The 21398-nt window shown below is 39.5% G+C and overlaps 1 protein-coding gene across 1 annotated transcript in view; it reads left to right on the forward strand.

Moving 5' to 3' along the window:
- The window catches only part of LOC150081923 (A-type potassium channel modulatory protein KCNIP1-like), a 137816-nt gene that overhangs the window by 105307 nt on the left and 11111 nt on the right, over positions 1–21398 (forward strand). Inside the window, exon 4 of the mRNA XM_090379826.1 lies at positions 12407–12477. Coding sequence (XP_090235952.1) covers positions 12407–12477 — 71 coding nt within the window. The remainder of the gene's footprint in view (positions 1–12406; positions 12478–21398) is intronic.

The following is a 21398-nucleotide window of genomic DNA, read 5'->3' on the forward strand; positions in this document are numbered from 1 at the left end:
CACTCACAGCGATTACACCTCATAACTTTAATTGCTTTGGCGTAAAAACAACCTAGGACAGTTGATGAAAACTATGCTGAAAATAAAATAAAATATTCTTCAGATGAATATCATCTTTCATACTCAGAATACAAACTTTATGTACACAATATATAATACTTACAGTATTATATATTGTGTACATATACATAATTTGTCAACCGGAATTGCGCGAGCAATGCTCAAGTGTTCCGCTGAATGTTCCACTAAAAATTAGCATTTATCTGCATTTCGATATTTTGATGCACTTTAAAATAAAAAGAAAATATATTCGATAACAAAATTCAATATAAACAGAACATTTTTCGTGATTGCATGGACTAATGACTACTTACCCAATTATATGATTGACATACGAGGATATGCACTGTTGCATGACAAAAAAAAATGAGGGGGGTTGATATTTTAAATATGAGTTCGGTTTGTTATTATTGACTGCCAGATCGGGAGACGTAAATATACACATATATCAATATAAAAAATGATAATATATACATTAAGTGATCACTGAATTATGACCACCTACCTAATACTGTGTTGGGCCAACGTTCGCACTGATAACAGCCGCAATTTGCTTAGGCATTGGCCCCGCTAGATGCCTGAAGAAGACGTCCGTTGGGATCTGTAGCCATGCTGCCTGCAGGCTTTCCACAGTTACGGAGCAGATGACGATTCCGTGTCCATACACCTCACTTCCCGTTCCAAAACATCTCACAGGTGTTCAATTGGATTGAGGTCGGGTGAATTTGGAGGCTAATGAAGGTGGGTGATATGTTCACTGTGTTTCTCAAACCACTCGTGTACAGTGCAGGCCCGATGACACGGTGCATTATAGTCTTGGAAGATCCCGTTTCTGTTCGGGAAAAAATGCAACGTGTCAGGGTGCACACGCTAGGAAAAAACATTACCCATATTAAGCAACCACCGCCATCTGCCTGGATAGTAGGCATCATGCACGATGGGTCTATGGACTGGTGTTGCTTATGTCACACACGAAAGCGTCTGTGGGCGTGTTGTACCAGGTGTTTAGACTCATCTAACTAGCACACTCGTTTCCAGTCCTGCAGTGCCCAACTAGCGTATTTTTGACACCACAGCATTCGCCGTAAACGATGATCAGCGGTGATGACAGGGTGTCTCTTGGGTTGTGTGCTGTGGAACTTCATTCGTCTGCGAATGCGGAGCATTGTCATTTGGAATATTGTTTTTGCATTCTCCAGGGTTTTTTGCCTCTGGGCTAGTCCAGCAGGTGATAGTAGATCCTGGCCGCCTCCACATGGCGGGGATGGGGGGTGGGACGTAGTGACCAGGTGTTGCTACTTCCCATCTGCTAAGAGCCAGGTACCGGCCGAAAACATAACAACACACCATATCCAACACGATTGATGCACTGGAAACAATCATTGAAGCTGCTACCAACTGCAACTCCAAATACTTTCTACTAATCTCCTTTGACTTTGCTGGTGCCTTCGATTCCCTCTGGTGGCCAAGCGTCCTGGGCAGGCTCCGAAGAGCGCATGTCCCAGAAAACTTATATAGATGCATCAAGACCTATCTCCAGGACCGGCGAGTTGTCGTGTCTGCTCCCCACTGCAGTGTCTCCAGACCAGTCTTCAGGGGATGCCCTCAGGGATCTGTCCTGGGGCCTCTCCTCTGGAATCTGGTGCTGGATGATTTCCTGAACACCAAACTCAACAATGTACAAACCCAGGCCTATGCAGATGACCTGGTCATGCTCTTTTCTGCCAATAACAGAACCCAACTAGAAGCAACTGCCAACCAGGCCATCTCTACCCTTCAAGCTTGGGCAGAGCATAACAACCTAAAGATCTCCCCAGAGAAAACCAATTCGATCCTACTAAAAGGCACCTTGATTTGAGAAGACCACCCCAAATCAAGGTCAATGGTGTTACAGTAAAACTAAAAACAGAGCTTAAATATCTAGGTTTGATCTTAGACAAAAACCTTTCTTTCACGCCTCATCTAGACCAACTCAGGATTAAGATCAGGAAGTATGCTGCCCAAGTCTCAAGAGTTGCCCTGAAGGACTGGGGCTTAAAGAAGAGAACGCTGTCACTCTTCTATAAGGCAGTTTTCATCCCTGTTATCACCTATGCTTCTGGAGTCTGGTACAAGAAGGCCAATACCCGTAGTAAACAGATCGCGCCTAGGAACTATCCAGCGCTCTCTTCTCCTTCTGTCCTCGCGTGCCTGTCGCACTGTCAGCACCCATGCGCTCCAGGTCCTCACTGGATCTCTTCCACTGGACCTGGAGATTGTTCGTCATGGGTTGCTCTACCAAATAGCCAAGGAAGAGCAGTTACTTGTGCAGGTTTCACCACTGACCCAGCAAATAATAGAAACGCTGAAAAGAAGAGACTTAATGAACATCTAACAGACACCTGGCAAGAAAGATGGCAGGCATCAACTAAAGGCGCTGTCACCAAAAGATTCCTCCCTGATGTCAGGGCCTCCTACCCCCTCACACCTGTCTGGTTTTCACCAGGACTCTATGCTACCTACCTCCTCACTGGACATGGCTCCTTCCAGAAAAAACTACATGACTTCAGAATTTCAGACTCACCCCGCTGCCACTGTGGAGAGGATCAGACGTGGGAGCACCTTGCCCACAGCTGTGAAATCTACGAGGACTTCAGGAGGATCCTAATAATAAAACTACGCTTCAACTATCAAAATCAAGAACACCTCACCCTACAGAATGAAGAAACTTACCGAGCTCTGACTCAATTTGCAATGGACTTATTTACCAGGCAGAAAGCGCTGCCACCACCTTAGTATCCGAATCAATAGGTCATAACAACCATGACTGCCAATTGTTGCTACGCATCATTGAGCCATGGATGCTAACGCCTTGGACCAACTTGCACAAGACTTGACCAGCAGTGCAATAAAAGACAGGGTCCGCACATACCTTGACAAATTCCTCATCATTGATTTCTGGACAAACTTCTCTCGACCAGATGTGACACATTTCATCAAGAAGTGGCCTAGCATCGATCCCTGGACTTGACCATCAATCTTGGACTCCCGGTTTTGACCACCCCCACTGTTCGTTCTGATGGACTACTGGACCAGCCTTCAGTCTGGATGCGACACAGACTCACCAAATGGAGCCCCAATGACGGCACCTGAACTAGACCTTACTGAACATGACCCATCCACCATAGCAGCACTCACACTGCTGGATTTCCAGCAAGTTGTCGGCTCCAACTGACTGGCCGTGCTAGCTGTACCTACCCTGAACTTGCGGAGTATATCTCTCTCTCATTTTTTATTTTATTTTTTTTATTTATTTATTTTTTTTTTTTTTTCGGCTTCTTTCTTCTGTTTCCTGCCATCCGTTCTTTTACTCCCCCCCCCCTATTTTTCTCTTACAGAATGATTTTTGATTTTTTTTTTTTTTTTTTTTTTTTGTGGGGTGGTGGTTTTCGTCCACCCGCCACCCCACTCCTCTCTCTGGTGAGGCACTGGGCATGCCACACTGTCATCAGGGGCCATCTTCCCTTTTGGCCCCTTTCTTCTGTTTCCTACCCTCCAGTCTTCTGCCTTCCTCCCTTACTTTTCTCTTGCACAACTTTTTTTATTTTTTTTTTTTTTATTTAGTTTATATATATATATATGTGTGCGTGTGTGTGTATATACATATATTTATATATACACACACACGCATTCCCCACAGGTCTAAATCTAAAAACATCAAAATTACTGCCCGACCTATTTGGCCCTAGAACAAGTTATCAGCGAACAACCCTACGCTCTGTTAAAATTACAACCGTTGCTCAAGAAACAGCGATCATCTCATTCTCAAATCTGGTCCTAGCCACTGAAATCCCAGGAAAGTAGGTGGCAGGACCCGCCAGAGTACTCTAGCTACAGTGGTACACCCGGTCAGCCTCCCCGTGGCATGGTGTGGTAACGTCGGGTCCCACTAGGGGCTCGGCGGCTAATAGACCGGAGGAACAAAGGGCACAACACAAAATATACAGCACATGACCCCCACACACTTCAAATCTCTGGCCCCGATACAATGTACACCCGCGGAGATGGGAGAAATCCCAGGAGCCGTTAGACACTAACATACCTTATACCATATCCAACACTACATAAAAATGGCCTGTTTTAGCGTAAGCTTCTACACAAGATGTTCAATGGGGGGGGGGGATCTTGGGATCCGCCCCAACAACACATGAATATCTTTGCATTCTCCATACTGTATTGCGATGTCAACTGTCGCACAGTGACCTGCCATTCAGCATATAAAATAAGCCGAAACCTTCGCTCACCACGAACATCCACCTTGCGTAATCCTCCTCTACAGTTCTGTCGGTGGAAGGTGGTTTAACCCGTTCGACACTATTCTTTGTACACCTTAAGCACAGTGGGTCGTGAGCAACAAACAAGACGTGTCGTTTCCGATATGAAAGCATCTGATGCATGAGCTCCCACGATCATGCCCTTTTGAAACTCCGTGATATCTTTACTTCGTCCCATGATTGCTACTTTATCACTTTGACTTGCCCAACCAGATGCAAATTACCACTGTTCTAGAGTACGAAGCTGTTCGGCTTTTTATACTGCGAGCTATGCGGCATAGTCCATTACCGATGGGGTGGTCACAATTCACTGATCACTGGGTGTGTACTCACGCACAGGCACACACACACATAAAACTTGGGTTTTATGAATGTGGTTTAAGTTTGTGTTGTTACCAGTGTCGTGATGTTAAATATTAATTCTGTGTGCGATAGTGTCTTTGTTAATAGCTGTTAAGTAGAATTCATCTAAATATACATTGGAGACTTTTTTTTAATCTAAATTTTATGCATGCAGTGTTATTGGGGTTTCACAACGGAATATTGTTTCCAGTATTTTTAAATAGTGAGAAGAGAGAAAGTTACCGCTTTTCACTGAAAAGATCTCTCACTATTAGCTTAAATTATCGACATACTAATAATCTAATGGATATAAAGTTAATTTTTGGCGATGTACTCAAAATGTTAGATAATTAAACCACCGCTGAAACTGAATATTCGCTACACTCATCAAGACTGACGACCGAAGGGTGAACTGAAAGCAACTGTCAATAGAAGTATTTTAAGTCCATTAAACAAAGGTTTTAAGTGCAATTTAGTCTAAACAGATGTTTATAATCACGAGGTAATATCTCTTAAATTGCCCATCACTATTAAACGTAATGGTCGTATTACTCCTACTAACCATTAAGCATTTATCTGAAGTTCACATCACAGAACGGACCGCGAACTCCCATCGCTTGTTAGTGACATCAAATAGATCAGCTGGAAACATACGACACGCTCTCTGCAGACCAACAAGACAATTAAAAGGAAAAAGGACTTTGGACACTTATCGTACTGCTAATAAAAAAGGGAACGGGTGTTAAAGATTACAACAGCAGAAAACAAACGATTATTTCACCACGTTAAAGTTGTAATAAATAGCCTAACTAAAAAAAATCATTTTTATATTAGAATTCGCCAGAGATCACGAATTTTTCTGAAGTAAGAAAGTGTTCGTGTTTTTCTGAAGACTGTTTTTCTGAAGACAAATTCACAAGAGAAAGGAGATATCCTCACCAGCTGCATAAAACCGATTTAGCCAAATAAGCGACAATTTTGGCTTGGTGTAGAGGCGAATAACCCTTTCTTTGGTTCTAAATCGCATTCATGGAGCTTTTATAATTGATACTGTACATAAATAAGAGTACAAATAAATTATTTTGCCCTTGTGGGTAGCACAATTAGTAGAATCGCCATCCTCCCCACCCCGGGTGGAAAACATCTGAGTTGTCCCTTCGATGATGTGAGGAATTTTTATGGGCCTTTTTCACAACATGGCTGAGTTAGTCGGGTTTAGGCGAGGTTTTTTCGTCCAGCAAAACAGAAGTCGACCAATGAAAACACACAATTTACAGACAGTATACTCGGAGCAATAGTAGTAGTAGTAGTAGTAGTAGTAGTGGCACTTGATGCAAGAAAGCAAGTGTAGGAGCTTATGCAGCATCAGCCAAAAAAAAAAAAAAAAAAATCACACCATACCCTCCAATTGCCTGTCCAGTTCCTCCTTAAATTTATTTAACCTATCAACTTCCACAACGACAGATGGAAGTTTGTTCCAGCAATTAACCACCCGCTGGCTAAAGGCAAATTTCCGCACATCTATTCTACATCTATCCTTTCTTAATTTGAACTTATGTCCCCGTAGGTTCGTATTCTGAACAAGTGGGAGGATCCCATCAGAATTCAGCGTGCTCAACCCATTCAAGGCCTTATAGACCTCAATCAGATCACCGCGCAGGTGCCTAGTCTCCAGCCACTGCAATTTGCAGAACTTAAGCCTCTCTTGGTAAGAGGATCCCTTCATTCCCCTCACCAATCGTGTTGCTCTTCTCTGTACACGCTCAAGCAAATCTACATCCTTCCTAAAATGAGGCCTCCAGACCTGTAAGCAGTACTCAAGGCGTGGCCTGACCATTGCCTTATACAGAGGGACAATCACCTCCTTTTCCCTGCTAGCAAAATTCCTATATATCATTGACAAAACCCCATGACCTGCCCTAGCAGCCTGTCTACATTGCTCAGAAAACTTCATATCTGACTGCACAATTACTCCCAGGTCTTTTTCATTTTCTACCACCTTAAGTGTAGTACCACACAGTTGGTACGTTTCTCTGGGGTTACTTCTACCCATATGCAGTACTTTGCATTTGTCAAGGTTAAACTTCAGTTGCCACTTCTTAGCCCATCTGCCCAAATTATCTAGATCCTGTTGCAGTAGCACACTGCCATTACTGTCATTAACAACCCTGCCAACCTTCGTGTCATCTGCAAACTTCGACATTAAGCCTGATATACCTTCATCAATATCATTGATAAATGATATTGATGATGACTAAGGCCATATTGACAATATGGCCTTAGTCGTTGATGCTCCTGAAACCCGACTACAACCACAAAGAAATTATCCGCTTTTTGGAAAGAAGGGCACAAGAATATCTTCTCTAGGTTTGCAATTGTATGGATATGGACCCATGCCCTTTGGTAGCGACATAATGTAGAATTGTAGCATGTTTATAGAATCACAATTTTCAGTACTATCGTTGGCAGTCGTAGTTAAATGCTTATGCCAAAACGTTCAAGCGCACAAGACCTTCTCATTATAGTCGGGTCGCGTGGTGACGGAAAAATATCGATGTCAGTGACCGTCTGTGGTGATCCGTGGAATTGTCCCTCCTCAACTGACAAGCGGGTTCGTCAACGCGAGATACAACAGAAACTCTGATGATTTTTATCAGGTGACCTAATTTACTGTTTCGACGAAACAGATGAGTTTTCATAGAAATTTGTGATGATGCTTAGTAGTTTCTTTGTACGATCCACAGACCAATCATCGGCCATAGGGGTGAAAGGCAAATGCTATGAATTTTGGAGCTGACAGAAGAGAAGTGAAGTCACTTTATATTTTTTTGACCCAAAGACATTTTATCAGAAGAAAAAGTTGAGAATGGCTCAAGAGTGCTGAATTTTTCTGCATAACAATGTACCTGCACACAGATGCAGTTTTAGTGTAACAACAGCGTTAGAACAGAATCTCAATCGTGCACTGTGAGGATTTTTTCCTTTTCCTAGACTAAAACAATTGCTGAAAGCTTGTTTCAACAATACTAATTAAATACAAGTTACTGCGATAAAAGCATTAAAGAATAACAAAAAGTGGCTTTCTGAAGCGCTTCCAACAACTTTAAAATTACTTGAAAAAATGTTTTGCTATCCAAGGGGATTGCCTGAGGAAAATTTTTAAAAGATACTCGTATTCATTAAAAAAAGTCATTCCGAGTACTTTTAAACGTGCTAGCATAAACACAATTTAAATTTAGAAGATAATTCTCACTAATTATACGTTTATTTTTGAAAAAGAGAAGATAATGCTCGTGTTTCTTAGCGTAAAAAAGTTCGTTTCAGTTGAACTCGTACATACTAACCCCTTCCACCTTCAATGGAAATGGAGGCGGAATAAAAACACATTCATCTCCTTTTGAGACGACATCACAATTTCCAGAATACATCAAATAACGTCATTAGAAGAATCCATATGCGCGGACCAGATGGAGCAAAATAATGGTGATCTTGCGTACAGGTGACACGAGAAAACAGTAAAGTGTCATATTAAGGCCACCAGAAAACTAATTCATTTTCCTATGTGTATTATTCCCGTTAATTGTGTGTATGTTCTCTAGTCGATTTGCCTTTTTTTACCCCGAATTTCCGGGGTAAAAAAAGTTTGCTGTCCACGCCTAAAGACCAACTAAATCAGACACGGAGTTAAACAATAAAAAAAAAAAAAACCATAAAAGCTTCTCGCGTCATTGACGGGATTCGAACCCAACCTTTTCTTACCCGATGTGTGGAGGACGGTGATTAAATGGACAACTAAGAACTTTTACTTATTGCAAGAAATTAACGGTACATTATTTACTCCCAATTATAGTTTTAATATATGTTTGTAATGTTACTCATTGTTATATTTCACTAGACGCCATTTTTACTGAAACACAATATTGTACGTGTGGGACAGTAAATTATTTTTCGCGTGAGTATCCAATACTTGCTTTCTAAAGTTATTTGTATGTTTGCCGTTCCAATATTTCTCGTTTTGTTGCTGCGCTGACTGAAATAAGATTCCCCTTCTTAACGTTAGATACATACGTGCTGTTCCTTAAAAGTGTAAGGATTAGCAAAACATCCCCCGTCTTTTATTATTTTATTGGCTTGTTTTGATATTTGTCCGTGCTGCTTCAACTACTACTAGATGTACCCATTCCTCTGTTTCGACTGGGTTCGTGATCCATTTGTTGCGGATGCAAAATCTCTTCCGATGAATGTACGAGAGGAACTAACAAATCTGAAGGCGGACAGAAAATTGCGATTAAAACTTGGTGAAGCACAGTGGACACATTTTGGTTGTCAATAAGGAAAGAATACTCGGCTAGCTCCAAGGTGGCAATTAATGTGTTATTGCCATTTTCGATTACATATTTGTGTAAACTGAGCTTTTCGACCTTGACTGAAATTAAAACATCGAAGAGGGAGAAATTCAGATCCACTGATGAAGAAATTAGGTTTGCATTGTCAACGATTCCGCCACGCATTAGCCGTCTGTGTTCAGCAAAGCAGGCACAAGTCTCACATTGAAGCTTTGCGTGGTTATTTGGTTTAATACTAATAGATTTTTTTTGTCATTGCTTTGCTTCTGTATAGTGATTTAGGATTCATAAAATGTTAATATATGCATGAGCCAATTTCTGTTGGATTTTTGGAACAATACTAATTGATTCTATTGTGACTTATAGCATATCTATATTAACATTGCCATAAACTATGCTTTTTGGAGGATTAACGTTTTGATGTACCGTGTTGTATCATGGATAACTTAAGATGTGCCGCGAAGAGAAAAAGGTTGCGGAACACTGGTCTGGTTGGTATTTCTATAAGCAGAGTATACCATCCAGATATTGGCTCACGTGTTCCGGCGTGTCCAAATGTTTCCAGTAAAGCATGCTTCACGCCATAATACTTTTCCATTGGTCAAGCATGGAAGATCCATGACTTTTTTCCCATCTGCATGATGTAGCTAGGACCCAAATTTGGATTCCAGACGATTATTTACCAGTGTCCCGTTCTTCTGACATTTAACCAACCGCAATCAGTGAGTTAAAGATCTTCACATGCAAATAGTAGTGGTGCAGCAAGATCTTTTGCTTCTGTAGGGCAAAAAAACCTCATGCACGATACAAAGCTCCTCAATACCTGAGGAGCTTTGCCGGTATTGAGGAGCTACTGATATCCACCAGTATCCACTGCTATCATTCTACTTTCCAAATCGGTTATGTAATGTCACTTGTCTATTTTCATTGCAAATGAACAAACGACTCACTAAATGGCTGTCACAGAAGAGCCCTTCTTCTAGAACCTCGTCGTGAAGGGCGTTATGTGCAAAGTTCCTTCATTCTCTCTAGTAGTGCATAATGAAGTCCAATGTCAACCAATACATACAACCAAAGCGGTGATAAATTACTTTGCGGTAGCGCTGTGTTTCCGATTGCTGTCTTTCAATATCGTGTCGAAAAGTCCTTGGATCAAGAAGTAAGGCCTTCTTATGGGCTTTTTATACATTGAGGCAAAGTTAGACGGTATCGAATGAACATCGTACGGTTTCTGACAATTATGTTAATCAGCTAGAGCTTGAAGTACTGTTAGTTTCTCATTAAATCGTTTAGCAATGGCTTATGGTTGCAGTACGCACCTCAAAATCCGTATTGAAAAAGTGAACTCATAGAAGGTGAAAAAGAGTTGAAATTAAACTATTTAAAAACATGCCCTAAGGAAGAAAGAAGTGCACAACTTTTCCCAGGTTGTTGTCTATAAAGGAAGAATCGGAATTGCGTATTAAGAATTAAGCAAATTAAAAACCAAGAATCCCGACGTAAGACTTTTAACATCGTTAATACGCTTAATTCTTGGTACTCAATTCCGATTCTTCCTTTATAGATAACAACTTGGGAAAAAGTTGTGCACTTCATTCTTCCTTAGGGCATGTTTTTAAATAGTTTATTTTCAACTCTTTTCACCTTCTATGAGTTCACTTTTTTAATGCGGATTTTGAGGTGAGTACTGCAACCATAAGCCATTGCTAAACGATTTAATAATAATATCATACGGTTTTCCTTTCAGGAAACTCAAGTTTTTGATCCAGCAAAACAGGCAAACAGGCTATAGAATATGTCAATTTACAGACATAATACATTGACGCCTCATCAGCTTTATTTGCTTTTTTTTGTTGTTCAAAAGCAAATAATAATAACCTTACCCAGTAATGGAATTCTTCCTAATGAACTGTCCACTCAGTGCTTCAATATAAAGCAGTACAAATTCTATTAAAACATTATGGGTTTGCACTATGGTTTTAGTTTTTTAAAAAAAATTAAATTAACGTTTAAAGAGGGCGCTAAAGATATAATATAGTATAATAATAAATGCATTCTAGACAGATAAATCTGATGGTAAAATCATTAGTGTAACTAGTGTTTAGTGTAACTAAACACAAAGATCTCGGTGTAACCTTCGACCCAAACCTTAGGTTCAACTGTCACATCGAATGTGTTCTACGCAAGATCAGCCGAATGCGCTGGATTGCCCGTCAACATCTTCTTCATAACACAGACGCAAGAACCACAATCAGATATCTGGAAACCGTTGTATATCCTACCTTTCTGTATGCCTCTGAAATACGGGCATCCGCAGTACCTTCTCTCATGAAGCCCATCCTCGCCAGTGAATACTGGATATTGAAGTGGGCAACCCACAAACATCGACTCCCCCCCAGCAGAGGACCACCAGCATGGCCGACCAACTCCAAATCCCGCGGCTGCCTCAAATAATCAGCATGAGGAGAACTGCGACCACAGTCAAAATTCCGGTTGGCAAAATCAACTCCCTGACTTCTGGGATATATGTCAGTGGCATGTTCCACTTCCTTCCTTACGAGCCACCCCTCTTCTTCAGCTACAACGGAACAGGCTGAAGATCAGTGACAGATTCCTACCTGGACAAGTACTTCCTACAGTACAAGCCCTGCTAATGATCGGAGTTGACCTCCAAAAATTCGCTTCGGATCGCAATTACAGGCGCTCGTTGGCCGAACTTGTTCCCCTTTTGTTTGGCCCCTGATGTCGACTCATACTGATATCTCCACCTGCTATCTGCTATGAGGCGCAGAACGGCATGTCGCAGGCAAATCGACGAACTGTTTCGCAAGAAAATGCAATATCGAACATCAATTTGGCACTGTGAAATATTCTGACTTGTGTGAATATGCTTAAATATGTGCATTGTACATATGAACGTGTACATACCTTGGTGTACTGTCTGCCTCACAACTATGTACATACTCATATCTATTGAATGGCTAATGCTACGTTTTTAATTGTTATGTAATCTTTTATACTGTACAAATTTTTATACTGTACATATTTTTATATTACCCCATATCATTGTCAAGCCCCTGGCCTCCTGGCTGTGGCGGGCACATTATTGTATTGTATCTTTACTGTACAATAAAGATTTTCTTCTATTATCTCCCAGCAAACCTATTATTACTTTTCTTGAGCTTATTCAGAATAACATAGACTTCTTTAAAACAAAATTGAATGAAGCGAAAGCTTTTGGTCCAACTAACAGCGCTACAGTTTATGCTAAATATTATAGTTTTTATAACTCCTTTAGGATTAATATATGGGTATTAACTTTTTCTTTCTTTCTTTCTGTTCTAGATGCAAGCCATTACGCTCATTACGTATTCAAGACCTTTGACAAGGAGCATAATGGTACAATAAACTTTCAGGTTAATACTTCAGTTCCTAATTTTATGCACTATTTAATTCCGCAAAAAAAATTTTTGAAATCATCTTTCGTACATTTCTGTTATAAATAGTATAAAAACATAAGCTTTTTTCCTAAATTAATTTTAGAACATATTTGATAACTCTACTTAAGCTTAATTTACTAAACTTATAACTGATTCAAAAAAAAAAAAGGGGGGGTTATTCATAATGTACAGTATATTCATCCTAAATTATCTTAATTATAAAAATATATTACGAGTGACTGTCTGTTAATATTATCAGTTTTAATGCTTTGAATTAAAAAAATGTTTTAAAACATCTCACATACTTGGTATTTTCCATAGTTCTAAATCAATTTATATCTCTTTGTTTTCCCAAGAGTATACACAAATAATTGTATCTTGGAATCGAAGTTCATCAACTTATCATATATAATGTATATTCTATGAGGTTAGAGTAAATTAAGCATTAAATTGAACTTAAATAGTCAAAAGAGACCATACGTCAATGGGTACATTCCTCAATTGTTTATTCCTAAAAACTTAAATAATATTATTAATTATATTTCCGTTCCTTACAATAAAATGTCAGATAAAGATGAGACTCCAGTTTTTGCTTAATATATAATATTTCAGTGTTTTCATCCTGTGCATTATGATACGAATACATTAAAATAAATAACAGACACTTCTCTGTTAGGTGTACAGAGAAGTTTCTTCCTTCATCATCATAATTTAAACTTCTGACATGAAGTAATCAATAATAATGAACATCATAATAGTACGATAATATATGTGGAATGCAAAAAAAATAAAAAAAAATTGTTGAGTATAAAAGGAAGTGGAGTTCATACGGTTTTGTTATGCATCACGTTTGTACAAGTGGGTTCAGGAACCGATTTGCATGGTGTGCGTGTTGAAAAACCTCAAAATAACCCACGAAGAAGAATCCTCCCTCCCTCCCTCCCTCCCTGAGATCGTAAACTACAGCTCCGATTAAAGAGATTGTTAGAAAATCCTCCAGTCTAAGACACCATTCGAACCTGGGCCACTCCAAACCACTACACGGAGTGTCAGTTCTCATTTTGACTTGTGTCGCTAAATACTATGATGTAAATGAATTTTAGAACCTGCTAATCATTAACAACTTAACCCTATTTTTTCAACTTACTCTTCAATTAATGAAATATCATTTAAACTCTTGCTGTGTTAGAAACAATTAAACTATACTACATTCGACTGTGAGGTTTATTCTTTCAAGATTTGCGGTGTCATGTTGATAAATGACATCATATCGTTATAACCACGAAACCAATTGATTTTCTCAGCTGAGCTCCACGAATTGAAAGAACCGAGCATCGTTTCCTTAAAGGAATTATTATTGTTGTTATTAATATTAGCCATGTGGTGCAAGGAAACCTGAGGCTTTTTCTGCACCAGCCAAAAAAAATTTTTTATTTACCCTGAGAGAGAGAGAGAGTCAGAAGTAGAAGGGAATCACCAAGAAAGAGAAGAATAATGATGTTAATTTTAAACGGGTATCATTAAATCTCTTGATTTGTTTTCTCATTTTACGTTTATTTAATGATTTGCATAATGGTACTAACTACTTTCTTCTGAAACGATATCAGCTGAGCTGTTTAACATAAGAGCAATGTGATTAGTTCGAGTGCATGTTTTTCTAAATATTTTAATAACTTCAACGGTCGCGAAGAAATACAGCATTGAAATCGTATCAAAGGACTTTTCCTTTTTTCATGAAAGGATGGAACCCTCCTCATTCAAAGTGTTGTAAATTAAGATATCAATTTCCATGTAATTTTTTAGCCATAACCACCAATATCACATACAGCTATAGCAACCTCAATAGAAACAACTACTGTATTCATTTTAGAATATTGAGTTTGGTACAGCCTAACCACTGGAGAATGCAGAATGCATAAAATTCCATCTCCCTCTGGAAATATCAAAGATAAATCGCCGATATAAATTTTTTTGCTTTACAAATTTGACTCAAGAGAATACATTAACGAATGCATCACTCACCTTCTAAATCTATTGCTAATCTTGTTTCTTGGTCGCTTTTTAATTTGGCCTCAATATCATTTATTACTAACAACCACTTCCACTCTTACACGTCATCATCGTGAACGGCTTTTTTTAAAAATCAAATTAAAAATCTAATAAAAATTCCTGTACTCCTATACAATAAACCCCGGGGTAAAAAATAATAAGGTAAAGGCACAAACATCAATCTGTAGAGTGCTTAAATAACCAAAATGTTAAAAACAAAACAGCGCCTCCTCTGGTCTAAGTACCGCAAGGCCTCGATGTAGAAGATTAAGTTCATTCTTCAGAAAAATTACACTTCAATTCATATTAGCGGAATTCTTCAAACATATTCCTACTTTCCTTATGTGCATTATTTCTGTCTATTTTTGTTTTATGGATGAGCACAAACCAGCGACATTCCTGGATCTGGCTGGTGCTTTTTTAAACAGTGAAAAACCAACCGCACCGGGACTGTTATTCATTTATTATAGTTTTATAGCCAGAAACTGATTTGGTAATGCGGATTATATTGATCTTACTCATTCTTCTCACGTTTTTATATAAAAGCATTAAAGGTAGCGTTTCCGAATCCCTGTGTGTGTCTCTAAATTGAATGTGCACTGACTTTTTCCACCACGTGTAAATTTTATAGAAGTATGGAAATAATTTCATAAAATTAAATTAAAGTTAATTTTATGAAATTATTTCAGATCCAATTATAAGCTATTTTCATATTTGTCTACGTGTTGTTTTGAATTTAAAAAAACAATAGTATCACTGCTAGTACACTGGTGTGCAAAACGTAAGGACCAACACTATAGAAAGCTGGTGCACATGCAAAAATCTGAATCGTGATGAGAGGGCTCACATAAACAGATTAAAGCAGCAGTCCAGCAGTTATTTGCAAATTACCGAATGGTGAGCACGATTGTTACAGACGTTCGATTGGTTTCATACAATGCTACAGACAACGAAATGGCCAGAAGACAACATCTGGATGGCTTTACCCGATGTCGAATAATTGGGAAGATTGAGGAAGGTCGAAGTGCGAGGAGTGTGGCTGCAGAGTTCGGTATCGTCCATAGCATCGTCTCACGTGCGTACTCGGCCTTCAGGCAGAACGACAGGTACAGCTGTTCGAAGGACCAGTGGTGGTCGTCCACGAAAAACAACGCCCAATGATGACCGCTATATACTCCTACAGATCAAGAGGGACCGACACCAGACAGCGGGATCCATTGCAAACCAGCAGCATAAGAGCACAGGACGCAGGATATCGCGGTTTTCTTTGGCCAGGCGACTCCACAAAGGTGTACTGTTTGTCCGACGGCCAGTACGCTGTGTCCCTTTAACACCTGCCCATAGGAGACACCGTTTACAGTGGTACATCGAACACAAGGACTGGACAGCAGCGCAATGGGGTAAGGTACTCTTTACTGATGAGAGTAGATTCAGTCTCAGCAGCGATTCCGGACGTCAGCTAATCTAGCGAGAGGTTGGCACACGATATCACCTCGCAAACATCACTGAAAGGGATCGATATGGCGGTCGAGGTGTTCTCGTCTGGGGAGGCGTTATCTTGGATGGACGGACACAGCTCCAGATACTGGAAGGCGGTACTGTAACTGAGGTAATCCTTCTCCGTGTGCGTCTGTTCCGAGGTGCCATTGGCCCCGAGTTCGTGTTTATGGATGTTAACGTCACACCCCATCGCACTGCAGCTGTTGGTATGTTTTTGGAAATTGAGGACATTGTTAGTATGGATTGGCCTGCCCGTTCCACGATCAAAATCCCATCGAACACATATGGAACGCTCTAGGGAGACGCCTAGCGGCACGTCCACACCCACCAGAAAATGTTCACCAGCTGAAGATGGCGCTGACAGAGGAATGGACGATGTTACAGCAAGAACTTATCAACAACATTGTTCTATGTATGGACAGGCGGTGCAAAGCCTGCATCGACATTAGGTGTGGCCATATCTCCTTCTGAGGACCACTTCTTCCCTTTGTTCCATCTTTGGCAGTGATGCATCTGTAACATGGCAGCCAGTACTATGGTGCCATTTTTGAATAAAGTCCGTCTGTATCGTTTTGTTTCCGTTGTTGTGTCGATGTTGTTTCCTTCGTCATTTCTGTACCTCACGAGGTTCCTTTGGTATGCTTTTCACATATCCAGGCCACTCCTATAAGAAGCTAAGGTGAAAATCTGACTGGTCCTTAAGTTTTGCACACCAGTGTATTATACTTAAAGTTTGTAGTAAAAACTTTATTAATAAAAATTCGTTTTTTGTTTATTCTTTTGTTTCAATCTAACGGTTCATGCTTTCCTTGGTTCTGCGCGCCATAGTTTGGAAATGCTGACGTAATTTGGAACATCTGAGGAACATCGTTATTCCCGGGAATTTCAACTGAATATCACTCATTTTAGATAAATAATTCATAATTTCGCTCCATATAATTATTTTACAAGATGTAAAGCAGTACTTAGACTAGGGATTTCAAAGAAATTGGACGAATGTGTAGTGAAAGTGACTAAATAAAAACTTACTTGGGACGGCAATACTGTTGGATGGCTATACGGGACCAGAGGAGTAACAGGATTTATTTACACCTGTCAAACACGATTGTCAATGTTAAGAATGGATCAGGTATTTGGGGTGCAGTGCATTTTAGAATCCTAACATGCAGAATTTTGCACACTTGCACCTTACCACTCGACAGAGGCCCAGTTTTATTTTATAAAGAAATCGTCTATCCCCCCCCCTCCTTCAATAAGTTCTAATATGTTGAAATCGATATGGTATTAAAGCGTCTTCAGTGAATATAAATATTTTAAGCCTTCTTTTACCTTAGCAAAAATAAAATAATGCTTACTGTTTGTCTTATTTCCTTCCTAACTAATGTTGACACATTGATTAAAAAATAAAGAAAAAGGAGAGCAGTAAACGTATTTTATTTCAGAAGCTAATAACTTATCGGATCATTGGTAAGGGCAGTAGAATTGGTAGAGAATAAGCAATTTTCCAATACACATATACAAGTACAGTATAACTAACTTTCTCTACTGCGACACAAACATCCTTTGACAGAAATAGGTCAGTGTGACGCTCAACATTTCCAATTAAAAATGCTATTCTGGAGATAGGCCCATTGTTTATATAATCCAGTGATATATTGAACAAGTACAATTCATTCAGAATACTGAGCATCTCCAGCAGGCATAATTACTCACTGTATAGATTTTATATTAGCCGGCACAACTGATGACTATATTGCACATACAATTTAGAGGATTCATCTTGAATGCCAAGTTGCGTCAGTTGAAACTGTCAAGTACAGTTTCTTGTCTTACTAGTGAACCACAGGATTCTATCGGCTTTATGTTTAACTGCTCGCTCTCTCTCTCTCTCTCTCTCTCTCTCTCTCTCTCTCTCTCTCTCTCTCTCTCTCTCTCGTAATCGATCTTCGGCAATCTTTATCTTCTCTGATTCCTAATTATTCACCTGTAAATGAAGGTCAATTGTTTTCCTGTCTAGAGAATGTTTAGCTTCCCAAGCCGTAGCTAGAGCTGTTTTCATTGGAAGAAAGTCCCCGCTTGCCAGTGAGACTGACAATTCTGCTTCTAATCTAGCTAAGACTTGCTGCCATCAGTGCCATCACCGCTGATCTTGTTCCTGTATTAAATTACCATCATTATTGTTTCTCAAATCTTCTACAGCTATATTACTATTTCTCTTGATCCTGTACCTGTTTTCTTTTTTTTTTTCATATTTATTTATTTTTATTTGTTTATTTGCTGGTCCCATCTTGGATAGGGATTTCTTTTGCTGCTTCTTCACTCTTCTGAAGGAGTGGGATCTATTGCTGGTACCATTGTTTGGGAGCTCAATGGTGTGGGATTACTGGCACACTAGTTCTTGTACTACTCCCTATAGATGCAGGATTTAGTTCACTAAAGACAGTATGTGCATAACTGCACCCAACTCCTCGTAGCGTGAATGGGTACAGGGAAGCAGTCTTCTTGGTAGCACACTGAGAAGAAACACCAGAAGATACACATGAGCAAACATAACACTATACCATTTCTGCATCATCACAGTATACTATGTCGGAGTTGAACTAGCGTTTAGGACTCGCCCTACTTAAGACATAACAGAAAAACAAAGAGGTCGTCTAAAAAAATAAAAAGAATATTGTGCGCTTTTCGCTCCATTTAAAAAAATAATGGGAACATCTTACCTCGTCTAATTTTTTCACATAGTCTTCTTTCTCCCCGTTGAACGTGTATGATCTCCCTCTTGCATCTTCTCCACTGACTTGAATCTCTTTTAGAGGATTTCTATTAATTAAAAATAAATAAGAGTATAGTATGATCTGAGGTTTTAGTTTCCGTTGGTTCATGTCTATCATTAAATCCATATTTACATAATGTTTCATATTTCAACACGTTTAATTATTAAATATGTTTATTCAGTGTCAACTTCGAAATTTTAATTAATGGTGTACTTGCAATTAAAATTTAGAAACTGTTTTTTTTCATAATTCGTGCATTCATCAACAGTTCTGCACCAAGCATGATTTCTGCGCACTAAGGATTTCTTTTGCAAAATTACATATTTCTCAGAATTTGAGCGGTCTGAAATGATTCTGAATTACCCTGAACGAAAAATTAGGAATTGTGTCATTAAATTCACTTTTTGGGTGGGGGGACTTTGTTCTGAATAAATAAAGTAGGCATTTAAAAAAAGGTAGTTCGAATTAGTGAGATTTTACTGTATTTTATTTTCATACTCATTTTAAATAATCGTCCTTGAATGTTAGTTTATATTTTTAAGTTCCACAGTTTTCTCTTATAGCGGTGCTTTTAAGTTTATTTTCTAAATATTTTTTATTTATTATTTTTTTCTTGTAACAATATTTTCTACCGCGATTTCTATTGCCTTAGCATTTTGTAGCATGCTTGCTAATCTGCCATTTTGCAAGAGAGAAAAATTACCCTCGTATTTTCAATAACAAAAAGAGAGAATTAAATTTATGAGAAATAGTTACTAATCATAGTTATGACATTACAAAATAGTTTAGGGCTAAAGTCTCAGGTTACGTAGGGAGTTAGCTAGTTTATAAGTTAGTGCAATTGCATCATTTCGGTACATAGCCAACTACTTAAGTAGTTATAAATTGGCATCATTAAGTATATCTCATATTGTGAATACCTTCACGACGAGTTGCCATGATATTGTACATCCTCGAATAAGTAATGCTTCACCATAGGAGAAGACTATTGTTACTTATTCTCAGCGGATACCATCACCCATACGGCACCGGGATACCTGCCCACCCACTGATGAGGAGCCAATAAGCTCCGAAATGGTTTTACTGGTGCAGTATAGAGAATGATATCCGCTGAGATAAGTAACAATAGCCTTCTCCTACGATGAAGTGTTACTTATTCGAGGCAGTGCAATATCATGGCAACTCGTTGTGAAGGTATTCATAATATGAGATATACTTTAATGATGCCAATTTATAACTACTTAAGTAGTTGGCTACGTACAGAAATTATGCAATTGCGCTAATTTGTACGCTAGTTATAGTTATGAGTTAAAGCAACCAGTAAAAATTGACATACAGCACACAGTATTTAGGGTCTAGCGGCATCTGTGATTTCCCAACATCTCGCACATTTGTAATTTGAGCGAGATACCATCAAGTCGCCACACGGGCTGTAACACACTTGTGCAAAATTTAAGGACCAGTGAGGTTTTCACCTGTAGCTTCTCATAGGAGTGTCCTGGATATGGGAAAAGCAAACCAAAGGAACCTCGTGAGGTTCCTTTGGTATGCTTTTCAATGATGAAGGAAAGAACACCGACACAATAACGGAAACAAAACAGTACATAGGGACTTTATTCAAAAATGGCAACGTAGCACTGACTGTCATGATACAGATTCATCACTGCCAAAGATGGAACAAAATGAAGAGGTGGTCCTCAGTAGGAGATATGGCCACCCCTAATGTCGCTGCAGGCGTTGCACCGCCTGTCCATACTTAGAACAATGTTGTTGATAAGTTCTTGCAGTAACATCGTCCATTCCTTTGTCAGCGCCATCTTCAGCTGGTGAAGATTTTCTAGTGGATATGGACGTGCCGCTAGGCGTCTCCGCAGAGCGTCCCATATGTGTTCCATGGGATTTAGATCGGCGGAAAGGGCAGGCCAATCCATACGAACAATGTCCTCACTTTCCAAAAGCATATCAACAGCTGCAGTGCGATGGGGTGTGGCGTTATCATCCATAAACACGAACTCGGGGCCAATGGCACCTCGGAACAGACGCACACGGAGAAGGATTACCTCAGTACAGTAGCGTGGACCGGTTACAGTACCGTCTTCTAGTATCTGGAGTTGTGTACGTCCATCCAAGATAACGCCTCCTCAGACGAAAACACCTCAACCGCCATATCGATCCCTTTCAGTAATGTTTGCGGGGTGATACCGTGTGCCAACCACTCGCCAGATTAGCTGACGTCCAGAATCGATGCTGAGACTAAATCTACTCTCATCAGTAAAGAGTACCTTAAGTAAAGATTTTGTGGTTGTAACCTTTAGAATTAGAGTTGGTCCTTAAGTTTTGCACACCAGTGTATAAGCTTCACTTAACAACTAGTTGGTTAATTAAAATTAAAAACAAAACAACGACCCCACGCGGGTTAACTCAAATAAACAAAGAAATTAAGAGATTAATTATTGACCATTTGGCCTCGTGGTGAGGAGGAGAATCACACTAACATCACAAGTTACCGTCTACACCACGAGGAAATAGGTCACTACTATCAAAACTTTGAAAAAACTTCAAAAGATTCCTTTA

Source organism: Mastigoproctus giganteus, chromosome 8, assembly GCF_048544385.1.
Source record: "Mastigoproctus giganteus isolate SK-2022 chromosome 8, ASM4854438v1, whole genome shotgun sequence".
Taxonomy (NCBI): Eukaryota; Metazoa; Arthropoda; class Arachnida; order Uropygi; family Thelyphonidae; genus Mastigoproctus; species Mastigoproctus giganteus.